Raw genomic sequence first — 12,499 nt, forward strand, 5'->3', positions numbered from 1 at the left:
GCCTCCGGCGGTGGTCCCTCAGCGGGGCTCAAGCGGGAGACATTCGCCGCCAACAATCCCTTTCTCCTCCATGTCGTGGTTCATGTTCTTGAGGGAGTCAAAGCCAAAGTTCCTTCCCTCCAATTCATTCTCAACCTTGACTGAGATAACCCCCACTACGAGTCTCGTTGTAGAAATACCAGAGACCAGAGTCCGACGTGTTATGCGCCATAACACCAAAAGCAGAACAGTTATCCAAATAACAAGGAAGTGTACAACACTTGCGTTAAAGTCCTGGAGCTCTATATCTAAATAATATCATATAATACATAGATATCTATATCATATAATACATATAATCACGGCCAAAAGCTGTGTGCGCCTCCAGACGATATTATGAATCACAAACGATTCATAACTTTTTCGGGTTCTGCAACGTCTCTGGTTCTTCCACTTTCACATCGATCTGAAGTAGACTGAACCGCGCGCTGCCTGCTGCCGGCTGCCCGCTGCCGGGCGATGGTGCCTCGCGGCAACCGGCGGCATGTCGCAGTTCATGTATTTCAGCGAGTCAAAGCCAAAGTTCCTTTCCCCCAATTCCTTCTCAACCATGGCTCAGATAACCCCCACTGTCTCGTTGTGGAAATACAAGAGACGTCAAAGAACCGACAAACACTTGCGTTACAGTGTGTGTATTCACACACACACATGTGGCGCTCGCACGGTCGTGTCTCATTGGCGGGCCAACGTCTCTGGGCGGGCCAGGCAGAGTAAGGGGAGGAGCTTAGATGCTTTATGACGACATAAATAAAGACATTCCACATCAGCGCGCTTGAGCCTCCGTTTTTTCAAAGGCGAGCAGAACAGCAAGTGCTCGTTTTACACCAAACGCAAGTTTTTGCCACTGGGGGACCATAGGCAGGCTAGGGGAACTCATATTTATGTTAGAAAACCTCATAAAGTGAGATTTTCATGTTATGGGACCTTTAAAAGGAGCAAGTAAGTTACAAATTAATTTAGTCTTTCGGCCTGTAGCATATAAACAAAATGAAGCAACTGTCCCATATTTATAACTGCATTTGAAGTAGACATTGAGACTCACAAAAAATGGATGCTATAGGACGGTGATCATGATTTGTATCGATATCAGAATAACATCAATGGGTCAAATAGCAACAGCTGGTGGAATGGCCATAAAGTAGGTCTGTGTATGCAGTGTAAGCTGGTCCAGGCCCTGCAAGTCAGGATGTAGGCTATGAATCTGAATGAATAGTAGATACAAAGGAAGTGGCCATTCCCTTAAATGCACCAGAATACAGGATATTAAATCTATTAAATTCCTTTTCTTTTATGGGGGGGGGGGGAACCCCAGACCCCCTGTCTATTACTGTGCCCCACCAACATTTTTGATCACCAGCCACCACTGCTGTTAACCCTAGCAGGGGCCGGAATAGTCTGCTGGTTCCCAGAGTCAAAGAGGGGGTCCTTATTTCACCTGCCCACCCTAACTCTAACCACCTTACCCTAACAAAACACCCTAACCATTACACCCTAACCCCCTAACCCTAACCCCCTCACCCTTACCCTACGATTACTACTGGAGATAGAGACTGAATTTAAAACCATCTATGCGTTGCTTGAGATTTTGAAACAAACTTTTATTTTAAGATCATTCTCTGCTCTAATGTTTGATTCTATCCACCAGACCAGCTACATCTTTAACCGCTGGCTCTCAACAGCTTGAAAAGCATCTTGGAAGGCTTTACACTTCATTCATCAATAATGCATTTCTGTCAGATCGTGTTAGCTCTGCTTAGCCAGCGGCCTGCAATGGACGCATCTGAACTGGACTAGATTTCTACTTCCACCAGTACTACTTATTATTTAGTAGTAACCCCATAGTAGCACTGTTTACTAGTACTATTTACTAGGTCCTCAGTACTGCTGGTATCACTACTAGTTATACTGTTTACTAGGACTATTTATTAAGTCAAATATTTATAGTTTTCTTTTATCACAGACATATATGTTGGTAGATGTTATTTTCTTTACCTTGACATGTTTCGACGGATATACTTCCAAGACAACAAAAGCAACTTCATATATGAAATACCATGTCAATCATGCAATAAATCCTACATTGGGTAGACGGGAAGGAGTTTTATCAAATGAGAAAAGGAGACAGCTCAGAGACAAACGAGCAATAAAGAAAAAAAAGTATCAATATTTTATATATATAAGTCTACAGGTAGAAGTCTACAGGTAGAGGTCTACAGGTAGAGGTCTACAGGTAGAGGTCTGGCGGTAGAGGTCTACAGGTAGAGGTTTACAAGGCTACAGGTCCACAGGTAGAGGTCTTGAGGTAGATGTCCACCTGGAGGCCTACAGAGGTCTGCTCTGGCCGAGGACCTTCTGGTCTCACTCCCTGTCTTCCCCCCAGGGTCCATGGACGAGGTGCTGGCCTCGCTGCAGAGGGGCCAGATCCGGCTCCGCAGGGCTCCGGCCCCAGCAGGGGCCGCGGCGCCAGCAGGGGACCCCAGGGACGGCCTGATGACAGCCATTCGCCAGGGGGTCGCCCTGAAGAAGGTATGTAGAGGAGCCCCCCCCCCCCCCACTGCTTATCATGGGCCGGTGTGCCCTCCCCCCCCCCCCCCCCCCCCCCGGCAACACATTCAAAATAACATCAGAATCTTGTTCGAACCATCGCTTCGACTATAGCTACAACTTATGCCACTAGAGGCTGCTAGCGGGAAACTTATATAGGGCAGGCTTAAGACCGTTATTTTTAACACCATCTCCATCACAAAGAAAGCCTTTAAAGGGTTGGGTTAAGTTAGAATTTTAATGTGTGTGTGTGTGTGTGTGTGTGTGTGTGTGTGTGTGTGTGTGTGTGTGTGTGTGTGTGTGTGTGTGTGTGTGTGTGTGTGTGTGTGTGTGTGTGTGTGTGTGTGTGTGTGTGTGTGTGTGTGTGTGTGTGTAGGTGGTTGCCGTGCGCTGCGACGTGCTTGACGACAGCCGGGGCTCGGAGCTGGAGCGCAGCATCAAGGCGGCCATGAGGAGGATGAAGAAGGTTTCAGCCGACAGCGACGAGGACTCAGATGAAGATGAGATCCACAACTCTGAGTGGGACAGCTGAGGACGCATACATGTGTGAAGATATACACATATTATATACATATATATATGACTTTAGGCTTCCAGTCCTACCAAATGCCAAGAGGTGACTCTAAACGTTTGTCTTTAGCGGCGGCCGTACCGTCGGATGAACTGAATGTTAAAGGCCTATGGAGTCTCCTGTAGTTATAATATTACAGTTTTGGTGTCTGGATGCACAGCCAATCTCCAGACTTGTGGTGGCCGCCCCATGCATTATTAGCACTACTTTGACCAGTTTTATTTTTATTATTTAAATTTCAATTGATTATTACTACCATCCTAGCCTTATAGTCCAGATGATGACTTTATTATTTTCCAAAGCAATTTATCATGCAACTTCTGGGCTTTTTAACAGTGTTATGCCATAAGGAGGGATAATGAGGAATTTAGAATAATTTGAAGAATGCCTTGTTCATTTAAACATGTATGGAGGTTTTCTTCATAAAGTTGTATTCCTAATGCCAGGAAAAACTCCAAACTAGATTTTGCCATGTGGTTCCTATCCTGAGACTAACAATTAGTTTGAAAGGTCACAGACTCACCTTTTAGACCGAATGGCATTGTTGTCCTAAAACAATAATCTACTAAAGAATATAAGATTTAATTTCCCCCAGGGCAATTTAACTTTCAGTCAGAAGAAACGTATGAATAGAACATTCATAATCCCCTGAAGATGAAGTATTAGTAGAGTGCCAAAAATGATAGGTAATTGTGTGTGTGTGTGTGTGTGTGTGTGTGTGTGTGTGTGTGTGTGTGTGTGTGTGTGTGTGTGTGTGTGTGTGTGTGTGTGTGTGTGTGTGTGTGTGTGTGTGTGTGTGTGTGTGTCAATGCACTGTATTTTTGTCTTATGCTATGCATTTGTGCTCGTATGCACGTATATTATTACCAGTATCACGATTGTTTGTGTAAAAATGAAATCCCTGAATACGTAAATTATAAACGCAACCAAACAACTTTTAGCACACTATTATGTGCAACCAAACAGCAGCTGTTCATACTTATATTTTATAGTCAGTCAGAATATAAATTCTCATTCTTGAGTGCAGTGGCGGTTTTAGCAAATTGGGGCCCTGGGCGAAGATATGAATGGGGCCCGATATGTCCTTTACCTGCCAATGGTGGATTGGCAGGTAAAGCTAACCTACGTGGAAGTAAAGGTTGGAGATGAAAAAAATACCTTCCCCTTTAAACCCTGCATACACTTCTTTACTCCAAAATGAAGATGGGAAGCAGAGAACACACAAAGTGTAGCACTACAATGGAACCCAAAATGCCAGGAAAATTAGTACCGTTTATGCTTTTTTTTTTTTATGCCAGCAAGACAAACAGTCAAATACTTACCAAAACATCACAAACAGCCATATACACAAATTTTTTATTTGAGCCGCTTGGTGAACTTTATTTCCTAACCCTTTTCCTAACCCTTAATTTTATTTCCCCGTGTAGACTCGTCTTGCTTTGTCTCTGTTTGTGTATTACATAATATATATTTATGATATTTTTTCTTCGAGGTTGGTTGGGGCTTGGGGCCCCCTGCTTGGTAAGACCGCCACTGCTTGAGTGCCAAAACAAATGAACCTGCCTGTTAAAAACTGATGTTTGGTCATTTTTAGGGTGGGGGTATCTCCCGGTACATCATAGTAGCACTGTTGGGGTGTACCTCCAGACTCTAGGTACTTCACTGTTTGGGGGATATCTCTAGACTCCAGTTACTTCACTGTTTGGGGGGTATCCACTGGAACATTCAAGTGACCTGGGCCTCTCCAGCAGAGCGGCCTGGATACTGGGGTCTCGGAATTTCAAGGCCCAAAAGCTTTTACGTTTGTTTTCAAGCTGCAGCTCATCTGATTGACCCTTCAGGTAAAATACAATGAAACATGGATGGCCCCTCACTGCTGTTGGTTTTGTATTAGCTGGACTAAGTCAGCTATAAAGTGCCTTGTTGATCATGCTGCTCAAGATTAAACAGTTTGCAGCTAAAGAGCCATTCCCTTTCGCCTTTACCTTTGTTTAATGTTTCCACATTTGAATAGGCGATGACTAATGAACATTGTCGATTAAACGCTTTAGCATTCATTTGACTAACTGTCCCCCCCCCCCTCCCAATGCACCCAGCAGCTCTCTGACATTACCGTCAAATAACCCTAACCTCACTCAGATAGCTGAGTCCATGTGGATCCTTTTCTCTTAGAAACACTATTCAACAACGCCGCTGGTGGTGTTCATTTGGTGTTAGCGATGATGGCCACTTTGTTTTGGCTAATGGCTTGTCCCCGCGGTGACGACACAGCAGAGAGGGTGGAGGAGAGGAGAGGGAGACTCGTATCAGACGCAGGGTGATCCCCGACCACGAGCCATAACTGTCTGTGGGAGATTCCGGGAGCCAGTGTTTCTATGGCAACGGGATATCAGCGGCGCTGGCCCACACTGAGTATCCTGGCTCTCTTTTAATGATGTTACACTAAACCGCCCACTCAACAGTCATCATGCACTCATCTGAAACAAGGAGGAAGTGTGGGAAGGAGTCTTGATGAACAGTTACACACCAGGTTTATGGACCAGCCTTACCAGTCTTGATAAAATCTGTTTGAACTCTGTTTGACAAACAGAATGAAAACTGTCCATGACAAAGACAGCTAGGAGTATCCCTGAGTGGCACTAGATTTATATATAAATAGATCTATATATAGATCTATATCTATACATTCCACCAGCCACGCATCTCTGGCTAAATGAGTGCGTGGGATAGGTTACCAAGGCAACGTGTCCTCTGGTCCACCACTGCATCCATCTCCACGACCATGGAGGGAGTGGAGCTCAGGCATCCTCTGACTCGATGTCTCTTGATTCGGGAGGAAAGTATTCCTGTTTGTCAAAAACCTGCAGTTTCCCGATAAATACTTTTTAAGAGCTATCGTTAGGATGGATGTACAATCCCACGTTTACCCATGGATTGGTATTCATGTCTTTAGATATATAATTGTGCTGCCCTTGAATGCAGATAGTCAGTCACAAAATGTTGACAAAAAACTCTGCGCTCCAAAGGTATACGATGAGGATGAGATATGCACTATGGATGATTAAGCGAAGTACATAGTCATTAAACTATAACTGGAATAAAATCATTATGAATAGTAAGTGCAGTATTTTACACCTTATGACTTGTTCAATTAAATAGATGTGTAATATCGAAACATCCATATATATTGAATACAGCCTAGTACTGTAGAGACCTCGGCCCTCACACACAAGTTGAAGTGAAAGAAAGACACAGACCCCAATAGTAATTAAACTAAATTTTAAACAATTGTCATTTCTGTGGTACAATGTTGAACTTGGCTCACGAAAGGAGGGCAGGAGATGGGAAAAGGAGATGATCACGAGAAGTGTTCTGGCTTCTGCCAACCAATCAGCAAGAGATTTAAACGGGATCCAAACGGATTACACTTGCGGTATATTTCCCTTCTTTATACTCAGACACCGTCCTGCAATTAAGTTATTCTATTATCAAAAAAATAAAGAAGTTCAGAAGCCATAGATCTGGTATGAATACATATATTATACATTGTATTTGCACAGAAATACATTTTGGGTTAAGGTAGTGTTCGAGTTCAGGGTTGATTCTAGAAAAACGACTTCTTAATAGGCACCAATAAATAAAGTTGTAAATCAAACGAGGAAGAAAAACATAATCCAGAATTTTAGATCGAAGGCCCCAGCCCTCTCTATCCTTGCTATGAAGTTCCTGTTCACATTATTATCCCTGTAGCAGCACAGATTCCCAGCACCACCCAAAGAAAGCTTGTATGGGAAGCACAAATATCGTCAAACATGCAAAACACAAAAAAGGTATTTTGATCACTTCACTGAAGGCAAAAGGGGTTCATACAGTATACTAGTATTTTTTGGATGAAGAACTCTGGAAAAATAAGTCAAATTTCCCTCTTAATGCAAATAAACGTGTCTTCAAGGATGGCAGCAAACCTTTGGAATCCTATTGCTGTCTTGTGTGTATAAGACGTCTGAGCCAGCGTTTGATTCTGACTTCAATGTCAAAGAGGCATTGGTAAATAAATGTTCTGGCACCTTCTCCCTTTACCCTACAATGAAAGTTAGGTTTAAAAAAATCTTTGTGTGTTGAACATGATTTTCCTCCACAAAAACCATCTGCTTGGTAGTGATGTCACTATGATGTCATTGTCATGATGTTATCCCTCGGCCAGAGTGGGGGGTGGGAGGTTGAGGGAGATGAGGGGGTGAGACGGTGGGAGGGTGGGATGGCGCCGCCCGGAGGCACTTGATTCGTGACCTTAAATCGTGTGTGTGTGTGTGTGTGTGTGTGTGTGTGTGTGTGTGTGTGTGTGTGTGTGTGTGTGTGTGTGTGTGTGTGTGTGTGTGTGTCCTAACCTAAATACAAACTCTTCAAACACCTGAGATAGACGGGGGGCGGGGGCTCGGCCGGGTTCTCCCCTCAGGGGGGTCAGGGTCCATCAGGGGGGGATGTCAGTTAGCCCTTTTGTTCATAAAGCAAGCCTGGCTTTGTTGACCTGGTACCTGGTACAAACCATCCTGGGGCTGAAACAAACGGAATCACAGAGACGAGAGTCCAAGGGCCCGCACCCGCCACCCACCCTGTCCTCCAGCACCCAGCCCCCCCTCCCCAGAACACAGCAGCGGGGAAGGTCCCTACGTTAAGCTCAACACAAAGAACACGACTCCATCCTCCTAAGTCAGCCAAGCCCTCTCCCTCCACACATTTTAACCACACTTTCTGCAATAATTTTGTTCATTTCGATTCTTTTTGGAAAACCTAATTGTTGAGATTGGACCACACCATTTGGTGAGGGAAAGAGGGAGGATGACCTCGAGGTTAGGGTTAGTAGAATGCTTTGACCCTTGACCTCTAGTTGCCCACCCCCAGCTTGGATAGGCCCTGGCGGAACTCGTGCAGCTCGTCAATCTTCCCGTCCAGGATGTCCATGAACTTCTTGAGCTCGCCCTGCATGTCGCCCTGCTTCTGCCGGTTCTCATCCGCATCGGCCTGCAGGCCTCCTATCCGGCCGTCCAGCTCCACGTTCTTCGTCTCGGCAGTCTGGTGTCAGGGAGATAGGAATGCATTAACCGATATCAAAATAAACTTAAATGTTTATCTTAAAATGTAATAGTCCAGTGGTTCCACTCGGCTGAAAGGTATTGCGTTTGACCAAAATGCCGCAGATGAAGCTGGAGGCGTGGGTGAATAAGAGGTTGAACTAACTACAACTATACTAACCCCCGCCCCAGAGCCCTCAATAAGACCAGGGTCCACCCCTAACCCAAACACCGAAGGCCCCCAAAGCCTTCTCCATACAGGCCTGCACAAGCATCTGGTCAAATAAACACATAGTATAGAGTCATTGGCCCTCATTTATCAAACGAGCGTACAACAGAAAACGTGCGTAAAATGGACGTATGCTCATTTCAACGTTGAGCTTGGCATTTATCAATTTGAACGTGAGCGCAGGCTGCGATGAAATCTCAAGTCAGGTCTGAGCTCGTGTACGCAAGTTTTTTTGGCGTAACATACGGGTATTTCACTGATGAATAGTGTAGCACAAGTAGCCCATGTTGCACATCTGTATTAATTACTAAATAAATTGGAATTAGCCCAGCCGTTCAAACAATTAAAGTCAGGCCTAATTAAAAACAGTATAGCTATGAAAATAATTAGAATGTGACAGGTGAAATGTTTATTCAGCCGTCTATATAAACAGGAGCTTTGCCAAATAGGTGGTCGAGTCTCAGCGATGGCAGATCTGGCTCTGTTAGAGGACCTCAACGCACGTCTAAGACGAGTTTTTTCAAGACCGCGCCGATTTTTTTATGGAGAGCGATGAATGGCTCTTGAGTCGTTTTCGTCTCCCAAGGCATCTCCTGATGGAGCTATGCAATGCTTAGGAGCCACAGTTAAGGCGAGAAACTAGGCGATCAAACGCAACACCTGTGCCAGTGCAGGTGTGCTCTACCTTGGGGTTTTTGGCCACCGGGACCTTTCAGCGGGAGATCGGGGACAGGTCTGGTATTTTCCAGCCAAGTATTAGCCGAACCTTGCCAGCAGTTTTGCCAGCTATAATGTCCCACTCCGAATGTTATATTAAATTCCCATATAATAACGATCAGCAAACTGGAATCAAACTGGATTTTTATGCTATTGCTAGGTTTCCAAATGTGATTGGTGCGGTTGAGTATACCCATGTGCGTATGAAGCCACTATCTATTAATGATTACGCGTACATCAACCGCAAAAGCTACCATTCAGTTAATGTTCCGATTATTTGCGATGCCAGAATGTCAATCCTGAACATGGTAGCCCGATGGCCTGGGGGCACGCACGATTCTTTTATTTTCCAAAATTGCAACGTTGGGCATCGTCTACATCAGGGCGCACTACATGGTCAGAGTCATCTCGGTGAGTTACGCTGCAGTCGCACTGCACCGGCCTCCTCCCGTTTCTTGCTTGGCCCTCTTCACAGCCGCAACACGTTTTTTGGTGCCGAGCTTGTCGGACCATTTTTTCTTCAACTTATTCGGAATAAAATAACTTTAACGCAATGCAAACAATAGCATGTATGTGAAATGTTTTAAGCTGGATAACAGAAATTTTACATTTAATCTATTATTTAATTAATTTAATTAACAAACCTCTTCCGTAGCCCGACAAACATTGGAAACACTATTCACGGCAACAGTTATTTCCTTCCATATAGCATTCTTTTGCTTGCCTTTAATGCCAGCTTTTAGGCTACCAAACAAAACCAGACGGTTCGCATCATGGTTTGCATCCACCAGTGACACGAGCGTCTCCATTTCGGTCTCGGAAAAATTCCTCTTTTTTTTTTTACCGTTGGACGTTTCTCCATGTCGTAAAAGTTAGGGGCGAGACTTCTGAAGACGTGCTTTTATATGGGCAAATTACATTAATTACGATCGATCTCAGCCGCCGTATTTATCAACACCAAGATCCTTCGTACACTGGGATTGGTGTGATACGAAAGTTTCGTGAAATTCACGTGGGTCCTATAGTAAGATGAATCATGCGTTCAGATTTGCGCTCATTTCTACGTTTGTTTGATAAATGAGGACCATTGTGCTGTCCTTCTACATTAAAGCTAAACCAAAGGAATCCACCGTCTCTAGATGCATCATCAATGGGCTCTCCCCTTGGTTAAAACGTGCTGAGAAATTATCACAGCAATTTTATATAAAATCAAGTCTCTACCATCTCTCTTGCGTCTTCTCATATTGGCCTTTTCTAGAATACTTTCTAGGAAAAAACCTTCAAGATCAGGTTACTACTGTAACTGCATACGAGATATATATACACACACGATATATTAATACTCTACAAAGGGATGTTCATGAGACTAAAATATGTGCTGTGTGGTGACACTTGTCCGGCCTATCTCAGTCAATAGGGTTAGGGAACTGGGGCCGTATTCACAAAGCATTTTATCTTACCGCTAGGAGTGCTCCTAACTCGCGCTAAAACATTTTACGTAGGAGTTTTTTCTTAAAAGTTATTCACAAAGCCGCTGAGACCTACTCTTACTAAGGATAAATCACAAAGAGTGAACTAAGAGTGACGCGGCGTTGCTATGGATTACGTCAATTCTCGTGCACGAGTTTAGAAGCAGTCAGTTCGGTGATTGGTTGTTCAGACGAGCCCACTGAATCACCGAAAAACAAGGAAATAGCCTAGGCTAGAAATTAATTCCTATTAAGTAGTTATAGTGCAGTTAGCAGAATACACGCATGATGACAATTTTGTGCAGACCACGATAATGACGTTGTGGCCTGCACGTTCAAGAGAGAGAGAAAGCAAACAATAAAAATACGTAAAATTTAAAAGAAAATAAATGTTATGAACTACAAAAGTGTTGACTGATTTGTGCCAAGGTGTTTACCTAAAATGTGTTTTCAAAGTGATCCCTAAATGCCAGTCCACTCGGTTCCACACGGCCAAATTCATTGTCATGTTGATCGCCAACATCATCATCATCATCATCATCGTCTGGCTGTGGAATGTTCCTCCGCTTGCATAGGTTGTGTAGAATGGCACATACAGTGATTACTGTGCTTGCCCTCTCTGGGGTGAGGCGTATTTCGCCGTGGAGGACATGAACCGACGTTTCATCTGCCCAATTCCTCTCTCCACAACATTTCGTGTATGTTTGTGTGCTCTAGCATATATGGAAGAAATCAGTAAACAATAATATGGATTCAACAAATAAAAGGCGTCAAAGAGCCAATACGATGTGTTTTACGCATAGGACTAAGCGTAATCTGCGTAATCACTTACATGTTATACTTTAACTGTGCTCCCGGTTGTGGATTGAGGTAGGGTGTCTAGAGCCACGTCTTGCATGGATAGTCACTGTCTCCCAGCAAGTGACACCCAACTGGTACATCTCAAAAAGCTGCCTCAGACCGCTCCCCATTAAAATGCGCGAATCATGGGTAGCTGAAGATCCAGGCCACTTTGCAACAACATCCAGTAGGCTATGTTAAAATTTGCATCAAAAACAACCTGCTTGTTGATGGAATGCACTTTCTTCCTATTGACGAACACGTCCTCGTCTTTTGATGGCGCAATTATTTTTATGTGCGTCCCGTCAATAGCACCGACCACACCGGGCATACCTGCAATTGCCATGAAGTTGGCTTTGATCCTGTGTAATTGTTGAATGTCCAAAGGAAAATTTATGGCACGGCTGACTGATGGTTGCGATATTTTTAAATCGTCGGCATTGCAAAGTTGCATTTCCCCTGTTGCTAAATAACGTAGTGTGGCCAAACATTTTATTTCGGGACTAATCAGATTATTCCTGTTAGTCTGGGATGTTATTGCATCGCGATTAACTCCACAACAAGTTTAATACCCTAACATTTCGTCTCGCAGGCATTTACGATTCTTTGTGAATAGGTCTTACTGAGTTAGGAGTCCTCTTGAGGACTTTTAAGCTCTCCCAGACATAGGTGCTACTTTTAGGCCTAAAATACTTTGTGAATTGCTCTTAGTGAAAAAAGTTAGGAGTCCTAAATTTAAGAGTGACACACCCATTTTTTTTAGGAGTTACTCCTAAATTCGCCAGTTAGGACCTACTTTTAGCCCTAAAATCCTTTGTGAATACGGCCCCTGGTTTATGCACATTGCCTGATATGATACTCGCAGTAAGTCTTTTAGAGTGGCTGGCAACAGTAGTGATTAATACCATAGATACCAGAGGAGGAGGTGTTTTAAATAGCTCTCTCTGTGTGTGTGTGTGTGCGCGTGCGTGCGTGCGTGCGTGCGTGTGTGGGCACGTATGATTGGGTGTGTGCGTAA

At 44.0% G+C, this 12,499-nt stretch overlaps 1 protein-coding gene and 1 long non-coding RNA gene across 3 annotated transcripts in view; one reads left to right on the top strand and one right to left on the bottom strand.

Moving 5' to 3' along the window:
- The first annotated feature begins 14 nt into the window (after nucleotides 1–14).
- Nucleotides 15–7,537, top strand: LOC130403016 (uncharacterized). Its single transcript, XR_008904048.1, has 2 exons — nucleotides 15–2,565; nucleotides 2,960–7,537. It is a non-coding gene; the product is annotated as an uncharacterized LOC130403016 (long non-coding RNA).
- The window catches only part of homer2 (homer scaffold protein 2), a 29,143-nt gene continuing 24,155 nt past the window's right edge, over nucleotides 7,512–12,499 (bottom strand). For both annotated transcript variants that reach the window (XM_056607114.1, XM_056607113.1), the window contains one exon: nucleotides 7,512–8,227. In XM_056607114.1, coding sequence (XP_056463089.1) covers nucleotides 8,039–8,227 — 189 coding nt within the window. In that variant the 3' untranslated portion in view covers nucleotides 7,512–8,038. The remainder of the gene's footprint in view (nucleotides 8,228–12,499) is intronic.

The sequence above is a fragment of the Gadus chalcogrammus genome, chromosome 14, assembly GCF_026213295.1.
Source record: "Gadus chalcogrammus isolate NIFS_2021 chromosome 14, NIFS_Gcha_1.0, whole genome shotgun sequence".
In the NCBI taxonomy this organism is placed as follows: domain Eukaryota; kingdom Metazoa; phylum Chordata; class Actinopteri; order Gadiformes; family Gadidae; genus Gadus; species Gadus chalcogrammus.